This window comes from Podarcis liolepis (assembly GCF_965112155.1).
Source record: "Podarcis liolepis genome assembly, chromosome: 5".
NCBI lineage: Eukaryota > Metazoa > Chordata > Lepidosauria > Squamata > Lacertidae > Podarcis > Podarcis liolepis.
In genome coordinates this window covers 79,559,498-79,580,266 of record NC_139556.1, presented here as the reverse complement: position 1 = coordinate 79,580,266, position 20,769 = coordinate 79,559,498, and the positions used below count along the sequence as shown (strand labels likewise).

At 42.2% G+C, this 20,769-nt stretch overlaps 1 protein-coding gene across 4 annotated transcripts in view; it reads right to left on the bottom strand.

Moving 5' to 3' along the window:
• The window catches only part of MED12L (mediator complex subunit 12L), a 167,352-nt gene that overhangs the window by 22,371 nt on the left and 124,212 nt on the right, over positions 1 to 20,769 (bottom strand). For all 4 annotated transcript variants that reach the window (XM_083503743.1, XM_083503744.1, XM_083503745.1 and 1 more), the window contains 13 exons: positions 19,193 to 19,288; positions 16,795 to 16,908; positions 14,960 to 15,162; positions 13,453 to 13,641; positions 12,434 to 12,508; positions 12,115 to 12,305; positions 11,388 to 11,549; positions 8,964 to 9,075; positions 6,376 to 6,465; positions 4,896 to 5,005; positions 4,288 to 4,423; positions 3,067 to 3,228; positions 651 to 1,019 (listed from right to left, as the gene is read on the bottom strand). In XM_083503743.1, the coding sequence (XP_083359869.1) occupies positions 651 to 1,019; positions 3,067 to 3,228; positions 4,288 to 4,423; positions 4,896 to 5,005; positions 6,376 to 6,465; positions 8,964 to 9,075; positions 11,388 to 11,549; positions 12,115 to 12,305; positions 12,434 to 12,508; positions 13,453 to 13,641; positions 14,960 to 15,162; positions 16,795 to 16,908; positions 19,193 to 19,288 (2,009 nt within the window). The remainder of the gene's footprint in view (positions 1 to 650; positions 1,020 to 3,066; positions 3,229 to 4,287; positions 4,424 to 4,895; positions 5,006 to 6,375; positions 6,466 to 8,963; positions 9,076 to 11,387; positions 11,550 to 12,114; positions 12,306 to 12,433; positions 12,509 to 13,452; positions 13,642 to 14,959; positions 15,163 to 16,794; positions 16,909 to 19,192; positions 19,289 to 20,769) is intronic.

Sequence of the window (20,769 nt, the reverse complement as noted above, 5' to 3'; positions counted from 1 at the left end):
GTCAGGTCATAATGTTATCAAAGCTCTGCTGTGTGGGCAACTTAACGACAAATTCACACTGTGCATTCAAGCTTCAGAGAACGAAATTATGGGGAAGAAATTAAGTTAGCTGTTCTAAGGAATCTCTCGTGCGAAGGATTATTCCACCATATATCTAAGTACATGAAGCGGTTTCAAAATTTTCTATCTTCAGGAAATACTTTTTGCTTTCGCTCGTCTGCCATATGATCCCTCTGTATCACCAGGGGCATGTTCTAAGGTGGACTTAATCAACGCGAAAGACAGATACAGTGGTATCTCAGGTTACAGATGCTTCAGATTACAGACGCTTCAGGTTACAGACTCCGCTAACCCAGAAATAGTACCTCGGGTTAAGAACTTTGCTTCAGGATGAGAACAGAAATCGTGCTCTAGTGGCGCGGCGGTAGCAGGAGGCCTCATTAGCTAAAGTGGTGCTTCAGGTTAAGAACAGTTTCAGGTTAAAAACAGACCTCCGGAATGAATTAAGTTCTTAACCTGAGGTACCGGGGGGGGGGGGAGCTGTTCCTGCCTCTCCTAGGTAGCAATAGGAGTCAAACCCAAGTCTGGATGCCCCCTTCCCACTCAAGAGGTAAAATCTCCATTTCACGCTGCAAGTTTTAATCGCTTACATCAGGTTTGGAAGTTGGTTTTGTCTTTCGCTTCTTGCCTTTTGCCTTCTTCTCTTCATCTGCTAAAGGTTTGCCCTGATCTGACAGCTCTGCTGACTTCCTTTCCGGTTCCTGAGACGCAGGGGTAGATGGCTCTTCCTCCTCCTCCTCTTCTTCAGGAGGGAGGGGTAAAGGCTCGAGGTAGTAACTTCGGGGCTTGGGTTTAGAGTGGGCGTGGTAGAGGAGAAGGTGCTGCTGCTCCTCGTATTTTATTACTTTCCTGTCGATACGGACAGTTCCAAACCAAGCCCAGGATAGCGGAGCGGGATTTCTATTGCCCTCAAATAAATCCCACGGGGATACTTTCTGCTTAGTTGAGACCTGAAGCCCCTGTTTGAAAATGTAAAGGGATAGTTTTGTCATTTCTTACCTAAACTTCATGTAGCCTAAAATAAAGTTGCAGCACACATGGTAATGTGAACTATTGAAAGTTATGCACAGAACAGACAAAAGAACATTATGGTTTATCAGTAATGTAAAATAAAGATGTCACCCGTTTTAAATGTCAATCACACCTCAATAGATTTTATGCTTTTGTTGCTGTTAAATGCTTTGATGTTTTTTATGATATAGCAGTATACTGTACAAATATTTTTATAAATAAAATAAAAACTCTCCAGAATTGAAAACTAGATAAAATAGTTGTTGTAGTACGTTATTCAAGGCATTCCAAAAAATCTATGCCATGCAGCACAATCTTTTAGAAATAAAACTCATATATTCTATCTGACTTCCCCTTATAATGTTTACAGTGTCCACCTAAATCACAAATGTTTGATGCCCCTGGTTTACTCCTTTGTAAATATCACATAAGCAAAGAGTGAAATGTCTGCAGCAAATGCTAATTAGAAAGTTTAATCATATTTGGGGCATTGCCCATATCTCTCATCTTAAAAAAACCAACCCCGGCCTTGTCAATCTCACAATCCCACAACAGATTCCAAATAAAATTTAAATTGTTGAATGTGATTAATATCCAGTTAAGACTCAAACCTGATGCAGCACCTGCTATCTTGAGCTCTTGTGATAGGCAGCTTGACCACTGCAATTTGCCACTAGCTGGCAGTATTGTCTGCATTTAGTTGGTGGTTTTAGAATCTGTCATGCAAAAGTGGCTTTAAATTATTTCAGGCAACAGACAGAGTGAGCTCCTCCTGCAGCCAAGCTGGTGCCAGACATATTGCTCTGCTTTCCTTTGGACCACACCAGAGAGGCCAAGATGGTGGAGTGTTGTTGTCCGGGCAGCCCAGGACCTCCATATAAACTCAGTGGCGGAGGAACCCTCTCCAGCACCCGGGGCGGGGCAGTCCGTACGGAGTGCACATGTGCGGCATCCCACGCGTGCGCGCACTCTGCACAGAATGCCACACATGCACATTCCATATGGGCTGCCGCTCACAAACAGCATCCCGTACGGAGTGCGCATGTGTGGCCTGCCGTACGGGCGCCATGCAAACGGCATCCCATATGGACTGCGCATGTGCGGTGACCGTACGGGCTGCCGCACATGTGCAGTACGTATGGGCTGCCGCTTGTATGGACGGCATGCGAGAGCAGCAGCCCATACAGAATGTGCATGCCCTCAGCCGCTCTACAGCTGGGGGGAGGCAGGGGCCATATTGTCACACACCCCTGATTGGCACACGGGGCGGCCCGCCTCCTCCACACACCCCTTCCTACGCCCCTGTATACACTGCCAGGCTTGTGCTCCAGGGAGGTCACCTCAGTGCTGCTAACACAGTGGTTTGATTTCACCCCCGGAGGTGTACTTCCTTATTTCTTGAGACAGACAGATGCCAACAACATCTTAGACTGCATTCCTAGCCCCTCTTATCTGGGAGCAACCCCTATTTAATTCAGTAGGCTTTCCATCCAAATAGAATTGGTTTAGATTTGCCTTTGAGCATAGAAGATTCACCATGGGGCACCAAAATCCACTCAGCTACAAATAAGTAAAGCTCCGGTCCAAATCTTGCCTCTAACATGGATTCACTTGGTGGTCTTCATAAGTCACTCAATAAGCTTCACTCTTCCCATCTATATTAGAGGGGCTGATAATATTAATGCATGTTATAGAGTTCTTCTAAGAATTTCTAACTAGGTAATGCATGCAGAGTTCTCTGAATATTTGGAAACACTATGCATTTTTACAAGTATTATTACTAAGTGGAATGTTGCCTAATAGAAAGGGCAGAGAATTGTTTCTTTGCTTGGCAGAATATGGTAGAAGCTGTAATAACATCATAAAAGAAAAACATTCACGGCCTTCTGTGAATAAATGAGTTGAATGGATCTGATTAAAGGGCCACCAAGTTATCTTTTGGCTGTCATATGCATGAGAAAGTTGGCACGCCTTAAAAGTAAAGTTAATTCTTGCCTGTTTCTTATCAATGGAGTCAAATCCAGCAATTTTGTTTCCCTTGGTATCAATTAGTGATCCCATAGGCTCACAAGCAATTATGTCGCACATCTGCTTAGGCAAGGGAAGAAGTTGACGAACTTTGTCAATACTTTCTGAACACTTATCTCCCAGTTCTTTCTGCAAGGGGGTAAAAAGGACAAATGTTAAGGAAGCATTTCAAAATTGCAGACCAGAAATGTTTCATTATGAGTCATTTCCCTGTACTTTTACTATTTTTATTCCACAGTCTTCACTGTGCCTTAAAATGTGCTTTATAAGCTATTTCTGCTCATCTGATGGGACCCCCTCCCAAAAAAATCTAACTATAGAAATCTGCATTTAATGTTGATGTAGAAGCCTAAAGAACAGATGAGCAATGGTGTCGGGGGGCGGGGAATCATCTGCAGTTTTAGCATATCATATTGGGCCAAGCCAGAGTACCATGGACAGAAAGCTATCATGTCTACCAAGTCAAGACATTTGTCTAGCTAACCCAGAATTGCCTACTCTGACTTGCTGTGATTCTACATATTCTTTGGGCATTGAACCTGGGATGATTTCCTTGCAAGGCATGAGCTATTGTTGTCAACCAAATATTGCATCTGTGATAAAGAGTGCCTAACAGGCAAAGGGGCATACGCTCCTATTTGGAGGAATCCCAGTTACAAAAATATTTGCACACACAGTAGACTTTTCCACATCAGGCATGGCTGCTTCATTTCCACATGTTCTGTGGAAACGAACTGGAGTGATTTTTGTTTGTTGAAGTAATCCATTTAGAATTGGGTGTGTCAGTGTCATCTATTAATTATTCTAGATCCCTTTGGCTAATATACAAGCAACACTGCAGATGTCAAAAGACTGGGAAATGGCTACAGGCACATGCAATTTCTCCTCCTGCCTCCTCTCTTGTGTGCTTGTTCCTGATCTCTTAACCAGGCTAGCAAATGACTTGTGCACCAAGCCTTTGTCCTGTTTCTTAATTCTTATTCATTAGTAGATGATTCCCTTATTTCCTTATATCTACATACCCCTCCTTTACACAAAAAAGTGGGGGGAACTGCTAGAACAGTGATTCATAGAATCATAGAGTTGGAATAGACCACAAGGGCCATCGAGTCCAACCCCCTGCCAAGCAGGAAACAAGCAGGATTCGTTTAACAAAAGCATATTTCAGCAGTCAGACGGGAGACTTACTTTCAGCTTTTTCACCAAATTCATGTATGCTCTTTTGTTCTCTTCCGACCCCACCTGGGTTGCATTTGATAGGTCAGAAGCTAAGGTCCCATTGATCAACACACTCAGCATGTCAAGTACAGTTGTGAACAATTCACTAGGAGCATTAAGAAAAAAGAAGTGAATTACACCACAGAGAGCAATAAATAAAGAAATAATGTTCTTCCGTTTAGCCAAATGTTTACTATTCCTCTCTGGGATGTCATAATCCGATCTAAACTGGATTGTGTGAGTCTCTGAAAGGACGTCCTACCCCACCTGCTAGTTTGCTTCACTGTGGTACTTTCCATGATTTCTCAAGTCTGAATAAATGCATGGCCCTTATCTCAAGATGCGCTCTGGTTTCCTCCAACTGCAGCAGGAATAAGACACCTCCAGCCAACAAACACTTGTTTTCTTGGCTGTATCTGAGACGGCCCTAGTATCTTTGAACTTGACCTCATCAAGTCAAAGTTCCAGAAGATTCCTCTTGAAAATAATATGGCGGGAGCTATCACAGACCCTTTTAGCGACTTTGGTACTTCACGGGGGGGAATAATGTTGCGTTATTATTAATGGTGCAGACGTACTTGTTTGTTTGCATGTCAACGGTTCCTGATGTTATTATTTGAAGGAGCAGAAGTGCCCATTCTGTGGTCCACTGTGTACTTCTCTGCACCGTGTCAAACATTCCACCCACCTAAAATGAGAACCACATGGAAAAAAATTGAAGATAAACATGATGGACTAAATACATTGTGCTCTGCTTAATTATTTTTATTATTTTTATTAATTGCAAACACATAAATACAAATGTACATAAATAAAAGTAAAATGAAAAATAGAGAATATAAAAAGAAAAAAGAAACAGAACAAAGAATAAAAATAGAAAGATAGATAACACATTTCAAAAAATAATAAATAAATAAAAATATGTTCATATCAACTTCTACATAAGGAATTCAAGCCTTTTGTGTTCTGCTTTATTTATGCTTATGGCCTAATTACATTGATTCCTAATATGTCTGTATTGGTACGTTCCTTGGAGATGCCAAACAGCTCTTGATATGTGGCTCTGGAGTAGCCATCCTTCCATTGACATGTCCCTCCTGTGTCATAGAATCATACTGTGAATATGCTGCCATTTAGTGGCCAGTCCCTTGGAAGGTCTGTCCCGCACTTCAGCTTAAAAAACAACAACCCGGCAGCCCCCCCTGCGCTTTATTAGATGTGGGAGTGGGTCTGTACAGAGGGCATGGGCAAAATCAGAATGTAACGTGAGATTCAAATGACTGGTGAGCTGCCATGTTGCATTGTGTCTAGCGCAGCACCGTGTTGGTTACAAAGTGCTATGCTAGACATAAAGAACACAGTGAGGTTCCGTAAGGGTCTTGCTGCACTCTAATCTCTCTGCCTGCATCAGTGCTAGATAACAGCCTCGGAGTTTCTCTCACATTAAGTGCTTGCACACACAAATGTGTAACTGTTTTACACGTTCTTCATTTTCCAGTTTCAATATGCAGGTTTTTTTTATATTTATATGAATATCACATTTCAGGAAAATAACTTGCAGGGTTTTGGACTAGATGACCCTTGCGGTATCTTCCAAATTCCGTGGGAACTTCTCCCATAGGGTGTTTTTTTTTCCAGATCAGGAAGCACAGGCAGCCAGGGAGGCTGCAGAGCACTGAATAAATGTTTAATGGGAAGCAAAAGTACATGCATACCACCCGTGGCTACCTGGCAACAATAAAAGTACACTCAGTCCTGCGACAATGGAAACTGAAATTCTAAAGCAGGCTGCAAAAGAGGCCAAGTAACAGGTAAAGAAATTGGAGGGCAAGTTTCAGCACAGAACCATTAGGCTTGCCATATGGCCTCTTTTTCCAGGACACATCCTCTTTTTCATAGTTATGTAAAATGAGAGTCGTCATAGAGATCCATAGTTAAAAGTAGAAGTCGGCAAATGTGTCCTCTTTTTTGCTCTTCAAAATATGGCAACCCTAGGAGCAGTTTTACTGAGGAATGACATAGAAATAGTCTAAACAGATAATTGTGCCTTTTTCTCACCAAATTAAGACGAAGTTGCAGAGCGTCATGCATCATCTGTCTAGCTTTAACATCATTCTGGTATCTCTCTTCCCTCCAGTTGCTTAATATCTAGGGACAAAAATCTGATTAACTGAAGCATGTTTACTTTAAACCTTAACATTACTCATTCCTGGTCAACATTTTATATATATATAACTCTTTTCACCCACTTCTATGAAATACTTCTCACAAATTTTGCTTGTTGTGAAATTTCTGCCTGCTATAATTTATTACCTTGTATCTTCTCTTGCCCAATTTAACTGATACTTTCCATTATTTTTACTTTACATTATTTCTACTTATGAAGTCCCATCTGTGGAGCCGTTCAAAGGAAGAGTTGTCCTCTTATCTAGTCAGGTAAAAGAAGAGCCACTTGCAAATACGTTCTCCTCCGGGTGAAATTCCACACATGCATGGGCTCCCCAAAAGTTGCCTGTGAGAAGTCATCATTTTCCACTGAGCACACAAATTCCTTTCATTTGATAGGTGAGAAAGGGAAGCCTCTGAATGACACACTACAGATAGCTTCTCTCAGTGGCTGTTAATACTTTCTACAGATTGCAAGCAGAGTTGCAAGGATGGTAAAGGAATAAATATCTCAGATCCAGATTAAAGTACTGGGAGGTACCAGAAGTACTGGGAGGAAGGAGGAAGGATTGAAGGCAGCCGAAACAGAAATGGAGGAGGGAAGTGTCAGAAAATGGAATAGTTGGAAACGATATCTAAAATGAATTTTGTTACATGCTAACTGTGTGTTTTACAGTGGCCTGGGAGCTGTTCTTGTAGTACTGTAGTTACACACAGATGGAGGAGTGGGGCAAGCAATAAGGTATCTGTCCACAACAGTAAGAGTCCTATGCTCTGTGTACATAGCTCTTCTACCTAGTCATTACAGTTGTACCTTGGAAGTCAGATGGAGTCCATTCCGGAAGGTCTGTTTGACTTCCAAAACGTCCAGAAACCAAATTGCGCCTTCTGATTGGCTCCTGCAGCCAATTGGAAGCCGCGGAAGCCCTGTCAGACGTTCGTGTTCCAAAGAATGTTTGCAAACCGGAAAACTCATGTCCAGGTTTGTGACATTCGGGAGCCAAAACGTCCGAGTACCAAGGCATTTGGGATTCTAGGTCCGACTGTACTAGGTTGGTTATGGGGGCAAAACTAAGTGGCTCACCTGTCATGATAGCAGCATAGGAATCAAGCACTGGAATCAAGGGTCGAATGCTGGGTTCTATCACCTTCTAATCTATCTTACAAACTACTGTATTAACAACTGAAGTGGCAACATGCCCCACATTAGGCCTAGTCTATTCATCCAGCAGAATGAGGTATTAGACTAAAATGTACCTATTTGGACCACACCCACAGGGACTGCAGGTTGTGGAAGTCTTTTAAAAAAATCTACACATAAACAACACTCCCTACAAGTAAAAAGTCAGTGAAAAGGAATAAGGCTGGGCTAGAGGCTTTCTCCCACTCTCAACTGCAGATAATTTATTTTTTACATGGGAGAGCGATCAAAATTGATGTTCCTCAACTTCAGTCTGAAATAGTACAATCCGTTCTATCAGAATATGACCATCTCATTGACCTCCATGTGTAAGCAATGCCTTGATGTGCTTTAGGCCAGAATCCAAAGAATTCTAGAACCTGTTTTGTGAGTCAGTGGGTTCTGGATTTCGGATTCCCAGAACTCCAAATTTGCAGTGCCATGCGGCAAATCATTACGGGAACTGTGGGAAGTTTCAAGAGCAGACCTATGCTATATAGCATGATAGACTAGTGCTCCAAGAAATAGAAATAAAAAGTCCCACACAAGTCACTGATCTCACTTAAAGTAGCATTTTGTAGTCTGGTATTAGACATTGTGCACATTAGGGACCTTAAAATGCAGTAAGGTCATTTTTCCCTGCTCCATTTCAAGTCATGTTTTTACATTGCTATACACACCAGAGAGGGAGCTGAGATGTATTCACTCGATGCAAACTAGCCAATTTGTTTCCCTGTACCTGCACTTTCCCCACAACTCCTATTCAGTGAAGACTGCAAGTGCGCAGCAAATATCTGAAGTGTTCACTGCTTGTCTTTTCAGATCAAATTGGCCTGATTTGAGGGAAAACACATCTAACAGCAGTGCTTCTCAAGAAACTATATGATACATATAGATTGTGGGTAACTTGGTTTCAGACATCAGCAGTGGGATAGCACTGGAGCCAGAGTAAACAGTAATGTGTGCATAGTCTTAGTATTTAAAGTGAAGATGTTGCAGATGCAATACAAAACAACAAGGCAAGCTCAATGTAATGGGTCTCTTTGCCAACAGCAATTACTTCTATCCCTGCTTAGGTATCTGAGAAAGTTTGCCATTTTTCTTTTTTTAAAATGCAGATGATTTTGTGTTGTTGTTTTTTTAAATAAAATATCAGCTAAACCTTCTGTCATTTCTCTCCATTTATGTTCCTGAAACTCACACGGATGGCCTTTCAAATGTGGTTTCCCGTGTGCCTGAGTCCATTAGTATAATTCATTTTCATCTGATGCAGAGCACAGAATTATCTGCTTATTTTTACCTGATTAACTTGATTTTGTAGAGATGTTAGAAGCCCTTCTCGCTGCTCATCCTGTCCCTTAAGGCAAGTAAGTACCAAAGAAAGGAAAGGTTGCTGACTCAAAAGAGACATGCTTTAAAAGAGGCAGAGACAAGATTCAATTAGTAGTGTTACTTTGATATTTCCTGTCTCCAATCCCTTCCTTCCCTTTGTCTACTCTTTCCTTAGCAGGGTTTTCTTCATGTGCACAGTTAACGCTGTTTTAGCAAGCTAAAAATCACTCACGCGCTGAAAGCCAAACATTAGGACAGAGGTTCTTCAAACCATGGATTTCCCTGGAAGCTCCCAAGGAGTTCATCAGTAGGGATATTGGTAACAGCTGCCACAGATGTGGTGAGATGGCATTGAAGGTGAGGGCTGGGCAAATCCATGGAGGGTAAGTCTATTATTTAGACAGTCAGGATAAGGTAAAGGTAAAGGGACCCCTAACCATTAGGTCCAGTCGTGACCAACTCTGGGGTTGCGGCCCTCATCTCGCTTTACTGGCTGAGGGAGCCAGCGTACAGCTTCCAGGTCATGTGGCCAGCATGACCAAGCCACTTCTGCAAACCAGAGCAGCGCACGGAAAAGCCGTTTACCTTCCCGCCGGACTGGTACCTATTTATCTACTTGCACTTTGACATGCTTTCGAACTGCTAGGTTGGCAGGAACAGGGACCGAGCAACAGGAGCTCACCAAGTCGCAGGGATTCGAACCGCCAACCTTCTGATCAGCAAGTCCGAGGCTCAGTGGTTTAACCCACAGTGCCACCCGCTCATAAGGTATATGAGCTACTATAAGGTATAGTCAGGATAACTACCTTCAAACTCTAGGTGTCAGAGTCAGTATGCCTCTATACCAGCAACTGGGGAGCAACAGCAGGAGAATGAGTGCTGCTTCCATGCTTGTGAGCTTCCCAGAGGTATCTGGTTGGTCACTATAGGAAACAGGATACTGGATTAAGTGGACCATGGGTCTGATGCCACAGGGACCTTCCTTATGACAAGCAAGCGTCTCTTCAAAAGAACATTACTTATATTCTTCCATAATATGGAACTCTGCAAATGTTGCATAGGTGCCCTAGCTAAACAAAAGTGCACCACAGGACACACCTAAGTCTCTTCTGCAATATGCAGGTGGTACGTGGTGTGCAGATCAGTGCCGAAAGTGTTCTGAGAGGGTAGGGAATTTGAAAGTCACTGCATTATGACCACGGTATAAATAGAGGCCAACACACTCGTGTAAAATGTGTGATGGTTTTTAAGCTGGCAGCTTCTTTTGGAGGAGGATGAAGAAGTTCATGGCTCACTTCCTGTCTCATCAGAAACAGAACTCTCACATCCCCTTATCCTTTCGGGGGGGGGGGGGGAGCTGTCTCCATATCTTCCATGGCTATCTATAAAAAGAAGATGTGAAAGTTGTCCTTCGGACAATGCAGAAGAATGCAATACACTGGCACTCTCTGCTCTCTCCATCACCCTCCTTTTGGTGTGGCACTTCCAAAGCAGCCTTTAATGAAAGCCAGAGGAATGTGCAGTATTCTTATCCTATTCAGGTTTGCAGGAAGCCTAAGGCATTGCACTTTTAATGGAGTGCCACAATGCTTATCAGGAAGTATCGTTCAGTATTGCTAATTAAGCAAAGTAAAGGTATTTGGACAACTAAGAACCAGTTTAAGGCAGATTAAGATCAACACAGTTAAAATGAATGTATGATCTGAATTTTCAGCCATGAAGTGGGGAATGCAGGGAAAAAAGAAAGGAAAGAAAGAAAGGGGAAATGTTTGTTTTTTATATAGGCTTTTAAATATAGACAAGTAATTTCATGCAGAGAATTTGAATACTATAGTTTATTGTGAAACATCTAATAACATATGTATTCATGCACACATCTGAGCATGTCATTTCTTGACACCTAATCAGAATCCCATATGAGAAGTAAACATCTATTTGTGGAAAGAGATCTTTTTATTTGAGGACAAGAAGTATCATTTTAAAAATAGTTTTTTTCTTTTGGAAATGATGAATAGAATCAATCCAGCTGTGGTGCTACTTTCAGTAAATTTTAACACATTATTGGTCCTTCTTTTTTTTTTAACTGTGCTGTTTCCAGAGCAACAATTGGGGCATTAAGAAGGAAAACATGGTCTTGCTTATGTGCTACATTTTTTCCTAAATGCAACCAAACTGCAACCTACCTTTCCCATAATAACTGTATTGGGGGGGGAGAGAGAATGTTGCAGGCTTATTTCATAAAACAAACCTTGACTGAGTGCACAAACATGTCCGATTTACAATAGCAGGATTGGAATACTTGTAATAAAAGCACAAACTCTCCCTAGCCAGTCTCTGCATCAGATATTCCCAGTAAAAAGTTGCAGCATTTCTCCCCCCGAATCATTTCTACCTCTTTTGCTTCTGCCTGTCTCTCTCCTTCTTTGAAGACGATCCCAAATGCTGGCCTTTCTCCAGCTCTTCTCCAGCTGCTTTCAAGACTCTGCCTTGAACAGAGGTAGGCAGCTTCGCGATCAGGGGAGACACTAGCCAAGCGCCTCGCCTCTCAGAAGAACTAGAAGCATGAAACATACAAGACATTTCAACAGAATATTACTCAGTATTCTCAGGTTTTTTCCTTCAAAGCACTATATGCATGTGTGTGAGATACAGGTTTTGCAAACTACTTAAAACAAGGCAGGCGGGTAGATTTAAGCCAATACAGTTCAATATAATTTTAAGCAAGTTGTGAGCTGAAGTTCCACATCCCAGTCCCAAAGTCTTTTTGTGTGCTTTTTGATGCGTACATGGAGGACCTGAGCATGCAGAAATTCCCATTCATTGCAGCTGAAGAACTAATGTTTATACCTGCTGGTGTGCTTACAGTGCATGATCAACCAAACTGTGTGTGAGAAATTCTCACATGCAGAGAAACTCTGAACATGCACTGGAACTTCTGAGCCCAGAACAAATTTGGGGAGACTTTTCTGGGCTATGACTACTGCCTTTTGGATTCTTGAAATCAACACCACAATTATTATTAAATGCAACCCTCCACGCTCACAACCCTCTCAAGTATTCCTGTTTTTTTAAAAAAGCAGATTAATTCCATCTTTATCCATCCAGGCAGAGAACATTACCTTAGAAATGTCTTTTTACTTTTCTGCCTCGTAATATGTGTGTCAGCGTTTCCAACAGAGTTTGGACTGAAGAGGCCTATACCAGAGTTAGAAGAGTTATTGTTTAGATCAGCGGATTGCTGAAACACCTCTATCGTCGCCTTTGCAATATTATCCAACAAGCTGTTCATTTCAGCCACAGACCCAGAACCCTACAGTGAAACATAAGTAAACTAGCACATTCATGATATCTTTGCTCACACACTAGGTTATTTTATTTTGTGTTTTTTTTAAAAGGAAAACTTTATCGAATGAAACATGTATGCAAGGCAATACTCACAGGCTCCTTCATACACTGTTTGATCGTCAGCTGAAGCTCCAACCACGATTGGCGGAGAGTCCACTGATCCAAATTCTGTGCAAAGAATGACAAATAGTTGTGTCACCATTAAACATGGCATGCAATTTTGTTCTTGCCTGCATATCATTGTCTTTTCTACATGCATGTGGGATGCGGCTCATTTTGTTCATTCTTCCTGCCTACAGATGGAATCAGTGGGAAAGGGATGGGGGCCTTGCCTTGGGGAAGAGACTGTTCCTGATTTCACCCCCACCTCAAAACATAGCTTTTAGCTGATCTTGACTAAGGGCAGAGCTACACGTTATAGGTAAAGGTTAAAAAAAAAAAAGGTAAAGGACCCCTGGATAGTTAAGTCCAGTCAAAGGCGACTATGGGGTTGTGGCACTCATCTCGCTTTCAGGCAGAGGTAGCCGACATTTGTCCACAGACAGCTTTCTGGGTCATGTGGCCAGCATGACTAAACCGCTTCTGGTGCAACGGACCACTGTGACAATATCCAGAGCGCATGGAAATGCCATTTACCTTCTCACTGCAGCAGTACCTATCTATCTACTCACACTGGTGTGCTTTCGAACTGCTAGGTTGGCAGGAGCTGGGACAGAGCAATGGGAGCTCACTTCGTCGCGGGGATTCGAACCGCCAACATTCTGTTCGGCAAGCCCAAGAAGCTCAGTGGTTTAGACCACAGTGCCACCTGCGTCCCTACATTCAGTGACTATGAGAAGAAGCCATACCGATGTAGGCAGGCAGGCAGAAATCTTGTATGGAGCCTCCCTCCATACACGAGCTGCACACATACAGAGTTTCTTCACATTTCTGGCTAGCGTATGCTTCAGTAGCAGAAGGGTTTGTGGCTGGCAGGAAAGACTTAATTCCCCTCTCCCTTAATTTTATCCCTTTACAAGGGGCGGTATGTACACAGGGACAAAAGGGTCTAACATGTGGTGGGAGCAAGAGGAAAGAACATCAAATACAAAGCCTTTATTCGGTCTGCTTACCTGAAGAATGCGCTTGATGTGTTGTCTCTGAGGATTGTCACCCTCTGCACATTCTTTAACACCATGAGGATAACAGATAAGCTGCAACAATTTTTGTGCTTGCTTGTTTGAAAGGACTGGGTCCAGGATAAGATCTTTGTCGGTACACAGTCTTTCGGGTTCTTTCAAGCAGTGTTCTCCCACCCACTCCTATCAGCAAAAAGTTGAATTGAACATTAATCACAGCAAAGACAATGTTTGTTTGTTTTGCTTGTAACGCATAACAAAAAATCAACATTGTTCAGGATGAGTCAGATTCATGCTAGCACTGTGAAAAAGCTATTTAAAAAGGTAAAGGTACCCCTGCCCGTGAAAAAGCTATACTTTACATTAAATCCAAGTCCATTATGCAAAATATTTAACAAGGAAGAATTTAGTTAAATATAATTTTTTCCCCTTTTAAGACAAACAATCTTTTTCTCTGGTTCTACTTCTCAGGTATTCCGTCAAGAGCATTTACATGCCACTGACTGAATACTTCCTCTTTAAAAAGGAAATCACAATGTTAAGCTACACTCTCAAACGAATTCCAGCTGTAATCACAACTATACTCATTGTATGTTTGGGAAAAACTTCATGGCACAAGGAGGACAAGAATGGTGGGATCACAACCACACCTGCACAGCTTTCCTATCTGTTGAGAAGTTCAAGCATGGGCACAAAGTTTACATGGGAGCCACAACCATAAAATCTAACGTGCCTAGACCTGAATTGCGCAACTAATTCCTGAATATAGCATAGGCTATCAGCTGCACAGTTAGAGGCTTGTTCTTTCCGGGTTTAATCAATGAGGCTGGGGGGCTGGGTAAACCTGTCACAGGTCACAGCTTCCACTGCCCCTAAGAAAACATGGGTTTCGTTTCGTTTTTGTTTAACTAGGGTAAGATTGTGCGTTCCAGTGTACCCCAAGAGGCTTCGCATGGCCAGAGTGTGGACTTGTTCTCACAAGTGTGTACATGACTCAATCTTCATCCCTTGATTACTCAGCCAAAATATGGGAACCTTGGATAGGTATCTGGCAATATCAAAGTCAGTCTGGACAGATCAATCTATGACAGCTCATTCACACACGAGTCATCACTTGATGCCATAGTTGCCAACAGTGTATACAAGTTTATAGGAGGAAATGACCTGGAAGCCCTGACAACCAAATCCATATTACTTTTTTTTTATTACATTCACGCTCCAACTTTTCCTCCAAGAAGCTCAAGGTGGCTTATTCATTCCCTCTCCCTTTTTTATACTCATGAAAACCCTGTGAAGATTAAGCTAAGGTGTTGTGGCTGGCCCAGGTCATCTTCAGGGTTGAATGGCTTCCCCAGCTACCTTCCTCTACCCCCATCATCCACCTATATTTATGAAAGCATGTCATGACTGTCTTTGCATCCCTGGAATGGCAACAATGATTACTCTGGAAAAATAAATTCATATATACAAATAAACAGAGAAAAACAAAGGGTTATGCTACCTGCTGGCATATACTTCTTAGCACATATCTAGCATATTCACTGAGACTAGCAGTTTCTATGGAGAAAGGTTTTCCACATGATTTCAAAGAATGTGAGGAGGCATCCCATATCTCATCTTCATTAAGGTCACCTAGTAATCTTCGCACTGAATAATCTGACTTCTTCAAGGAGGGCATGCTATTGCTTCCAATTTCCGCATCACCTATGGAGTAGAAGCAGCACAAATATGAAGATTATTATTACTGTTTAACTATCAAAAACAACCTGGGCAAGCACAACAATTTAAGAAGGATGTTGACAAGCTGGAACGTGTGCAGAGGAGGGCAACCAAGATGATCAAGGGTCTGGAAACTAAGCCTTGTGAGGAGTGCTGGAAGGAGCTGGGTGTGTTTAGCCTGGAAAAGAGGAGACCGAAAGGAGATAGGATAGCCACCTTCAAAAATCTTAAGGGCTGTCACATGGGAAAGGGAGCATGCTTGTTTTCTCTGCTCTGGAGGGTGGGACTCGAGGCAACGGCTTCAAGATACAAGAAAGGAGATTCCGACTAAACATTCAGGGGAAAAACTTTCTGAAAGTCAGAGCTGTTTGGCAGTGGAACAGACTCCCACAGAGGTGATGGACTCTCCTTCCTTTGGCAGTTTTTAAGAAGAAATTGGATGGCCACCTGTCATGGATCCTTTAGTTGAGATACCTGCATTATTAGTGTACTTTGCAGCATCATTAACCATTACTGTAGGCTTAACATTAAAAATAATGAGCTACTGTAATACAATACTAATGATATTAATTAATACCATCAAAGCTTCAGAGTCCTGCACTAGCCTGCCTTGACAGACCCTGAGAAGGCATTCCCTTCATTTACCCATGGTTTTAAGGGGGGGGTTGGACTGGGGCTGGGGAGAGGATATTAGATGACCCTGGGGTCTATTCCAACTTCGATGATTCTATGATTCTAAGCAATCCTGCTGAAGCTGAATTTTTACACCTACTGGGTAGCAGGAAATAGAAGAATTTAATACAAACGCCTCATCTATTGTAGGATTAATCCTTAAAACATCAGATTTTAAGATATAACTGAAGCTCAGGGATGCGGCACTTCTGGTCCCTTATATTCCCTGATCACTGGTCATGTTGGGTGGGGCTGGTGCGAGTTCAACATCTGGGGAGAACGGACGGACCCATGCTCTAGACAATGTATCCAGTCAAAATCAAAATCAAAATTTAGTAGGATCCTATGCTTGCCTAAAGGCAAAGGGTAAAGGGACCCCTGACCATTAGGTCTAGTCACGGACAACTCTGAGGTTGCGGCGCTCATCTCGCTTTATTGGCGCTTTATTGGCGCTCATCTCGCTTTATGTGACCAGCATGACTAAGCCGCTTCTAGCGAACCAGAGCTGTGCACAGAAACGCTGTTTCCCTTCCCGCTGGAGTGGTACCTATTTATCTACTTGAACTTCGTGCTTTCGAACTGCTAGGTTGGCAGGAGCAGGGACCGAGCAATGGGAGCTCACCCTCACGGGGATTCGAACCGCCAATCTTCTGATCGGCAAGCCCTAGGCTCTGTGGTTTAACCCACAGCGCCACCCGCGTCCTATGCTTGCCTATTCAGAAGTAAATCCCACTGAATTTGATGAAACTTACTCCCATGTAAGAGTGTGTGTGTGTGTGTGTGTGTGTGTGTGTGTGTGTGTAAGACTTCAGCCTCACAGGGCAAGCCTAAGCATGTCTACTGACAAGTAAGAGTCCCCCAAATTCAATGGAACTTTCTCCTAGGAGACTTGGTAAGGGGCTGCAGCCTTAACCATGAAATGAAGAACATTAAATGTGATCTTACCAAGCATCAGTATTGCTTTCAGCACAGCAAACACAGCACCCACTTCTATGCTGTTGTGAGCAGCAGTTAAGAGGTGACGATCACAAGATGATCGAATTCCTGGGAAAGATTTCCCTGCAGAAAAAGAACAAGCATTTTTTCATTGTCATTGTTTTTAGTGAACTTGGCTTTATTCTCCCCACCTAATTTTACTAGGCTTCTAAACACTGTGGTGGACCTATCTTGTGGTGCAAGTGCAAGGATGTCAATACTATCAATACTACAAGTTTTAAAACAATTGGCCCAATGTACACACGTGCCTGCCCAAGGCCACATCACACACTATAGAAGCAAGTGCATATTCAATATTCAAACACTGTCAATGGAAAGTATCAATTTAGTTTCAGTATGCAGTCTGAAATACCCAGTGTGTGGTTCATGCAGCATGATTTTGTGATATTATGCAGTTTTTAATTAATTAAAATTAATTAAGTTAAGTGTGTGCACGCGCTCCCCCTCCCCCTTATTTTCTAGAGGGCAGTGGGGCTCGGATTTAAACTGCAGTGCAAACATTTCATCCAGTTTTCCCCGAATGGATGCAAGGGAGAAGGCAGTGGGCAACTTAACTGATAATAGTACAAACTATGATTTATTTAACAAGGAGGAAGGAGAAGGGAAGGAAGCAACAACAATTCAGCTAAGTATACTGTTCAAAATTAGTGTCTAAACAACAAATAGGGCGGGATGAAATCAAATAAATTAGCTATCCTTGAGGTGATCAATTAGAGGCCTGGCTGCTGCCACAGAGTCCTGGTCTGTCACTCACAGGCTGTGTGAAGGCTAAAAATACTGCTCTGCTGTCTGCTCTGCTGTTATTTTCATTCACAATCACTGTCATCTTCGCAGTCTCTTTTTCCTCTCTCAAATCTTTAAGGGCGTGTACACACAGTGTAATAATGTGCATTCCATGTGGGATGCGGGCACATTTTTGGGGTGATGTACACACAACATGGCCGCCATTTCATCCCTGTCCCATACTGTGGGTTGATCTAAAAGCACATTCTACAAGAACAGTTTTTTGTCTGTTTTGTGCTGCATCCTATTGGGGAGCACCTAGTGATGTTCTGCCAGTGCTTAGCGTGCATGAATAGACTGACTGAGTGGAGTACATCAATGCATACTGCTTCATAAACACAGCCACCTGTATGTAAAAACAGCATGCATAGCAACTCTCCCTTTTGGCAATGCTATCGTGCGAAGGTAAGTATATTAAGAACTATGTAAAAAAGTGCTTTGTGAAGAAACAAGGCCTGGTTGTTTCAAATCCTACGTGTCTACATGGCCTAACACTCTTCTTGAATCTCTTCAACCAACTCACCTCAGAACTCTCTCACCATCTTTTCAGAACGTCCCTATAAAAGGACTTAAGGGCTAAAAGGGGCTACACATCAGAGAGTTATAAAGAAAAAGCAGAAATATGCTTCCAAAACAACATACCAGGTGGTCCTTTGAACGAAATGGCTGTTTAAGGCTATAGGTCTGTGTCTCAGCAATGTCAATTTAAATTGGATTTTATCCACTGCTATTCCAACTCTCATTAACACCCCCCCCCGAAGTGAATAAACATGACTAATTTATTCTGTATACACTCTACACATATAAACACATTCAAAGCACACATACCTCTCCAAAAAAACAGATAAGCAACAGTGCCCAGAATTCTTTGATGGAAGGAATGAGCTTTAGGCGTATTGTGTATACTCAGACCTAGGTTCATTAATTTCAGCAGGCCCTACTCCAAATAGAATGTTGTTGTTGATGATGTTGTTAAATTTGTAAAAAGGTAAAGGTATGGGACCCCTTGGACGGTTAGATCCAGTAAAAGGCAACTATGGGGTTGCAGTTTTCATCTCGCTTTCAGGCCGAGGAAGTCGGTGTTTGTCCACAGACAGCTTTCCACGTCATGTGGCCAGCATGACTAAACTGCTTATGGCCCATGGAAAACCATGATGGAAGCCAGAGCACATGGAAACACAATTTACCTTCCTGCTGCAGTGGTACCTATTTATCTACTTGCACTGTTGTGCTTTCGAACTGCTGGGTTGGCAGGAGCTGAGACAGAGTAAAGGGAGCTCACCCCATAGCAGGGATTCGAACCGCCTACCTTCTGATCGGCAAGCCCAAGAGGCTCAGTGGTTTAGACCACAGCGCCACCTGTCCTTTACAGGGCGGTTCACAGCACAGAATTACAATTAAAAAAAAACACAAAATACATAATCAAAACAAAAACAAAGAAACAAAAATAGCCTCCCATTCTCCTTTGCCAAGTGAACCTTTGGAGTCAGGATTATAAAATTCCTCTGAGAAACTGGAACAAATGGCAAGACAGAAGGTCTGGAAATAGGTTTGAAGTATTTACCAGTAGGCAGCAGGGAAACCTCAGGTGTTTGAAAGAGGTGGAACAGAAGCCTGCACGTCATCCTTGCCCCAGGCTCAGCATCTGGATCTCCACAAGCTGTGGGAAAAGGATGCGAACCAATCATTACACTACTGGAAACTAGCATTTGATTCCTAATATTTTATCTGAGCAGAAGTTTGAATCTAATTCACAACACTTTTATCAAGCAAACATAGAAAGTAAGAGCTTGAACAGCAATACTGAGAAAAATATTAATGCTCTGCAAAACAATGATCCAAACAATTTTTCATTTAAATGTTATTTTAGTCAATACCGCATTGCTCTCTTAACTTTTTCTATCTAACAATTGTTTTATTTGAAACACACACACACACACACACACACACACACAAATGTTGGGTTTGCTTAGCAGGTGCGTATTGACAAGGCGGCTTGTGAAAGAAAATGAGAAATATGAAAAATGTGAGCATGAGATTTTTCTGCAGCTTAACTGGGTAAAAGAAGAGAATGTTATCAAGATTTACTTGTGGGAAAATAAGAAGTGTCAGGAAAAAAGTGTAAACAAAAAAAGCTTGTCTGGATGACGAGCACAAATAATGTCAAAGCTGAGAAAAAGCCAAAAATTCCAGAAACATCATAATGTAATGCCATCAGAGTGTGGGAAGATGACTACAGCTCATAATTTTGCAACATGCTGGCAGAAAACCAAAACCAGCAGAAATAATTTACTTACTTATTTTAAATATTTGTAAAACTGTCATAAAAATACAGTACAGTGTACACCATGCAAAAATTGCAACAACCAGAAAAACTTAAAATAACACATTAGTAAAAACATCCATAAATACTGTTTGGATAAAAGAAAATTCAAATTTCAAAGGTCTGTCTAAACAACACTGTTTATAGGCAATGTGTAAAAGGCGACTAGGATTATTCCTATAGCGGCAGGAAGTGCCACAGTACAGGGACTGCCACACTCAAGCCTTGGTCCCTAACAAAAGCTGGCCAAACCTCAGGGGCTTGGTGAACCATCAGAAGTGCTCCATCAGAGAATATAAATAATTGAGGTGGACAATAAGGGATCAGAAGGTTCTTCAAGTACTTTGGGCCAAGTTCGTTAGGGCTTTGTGAATTAACACAAGAACCTTGTGAGGAGATTTCACCCCTCCCATACCCAAGAATCTCCTGATCATCTCCTGATTGTCTCTGCTGACTCTCCAGAGAGAAGGAGGCGTGTCCTGCCTATCTACTTATTCTGCCCAGCAACATATCTCTGTGTGAGAGAGAGTCAGTCAGTCAGTGTATCGGAGAGAGTGAGAGTGTTAGAGATCCTAGAGATAAGATTGCTGCTAAGAGCAGCTGAAGACTCTCAGTGTAGCATTGATTTATGCTTAGAATATTCAGCTCTGTATATAGTTTTGTACCATAGTTGTAGTTATAGAATAAAAGGAAGATATTCTACAGAGCTGCTCTCCGAGTGGTTTATACTCTTCAAGACTCTGCAAAACTCTGCTGCGCAATGACTGTATTATTGAGACAGTGAATCCGGTGCTCTCAGCTCTAAGCTGTGAGTCCAC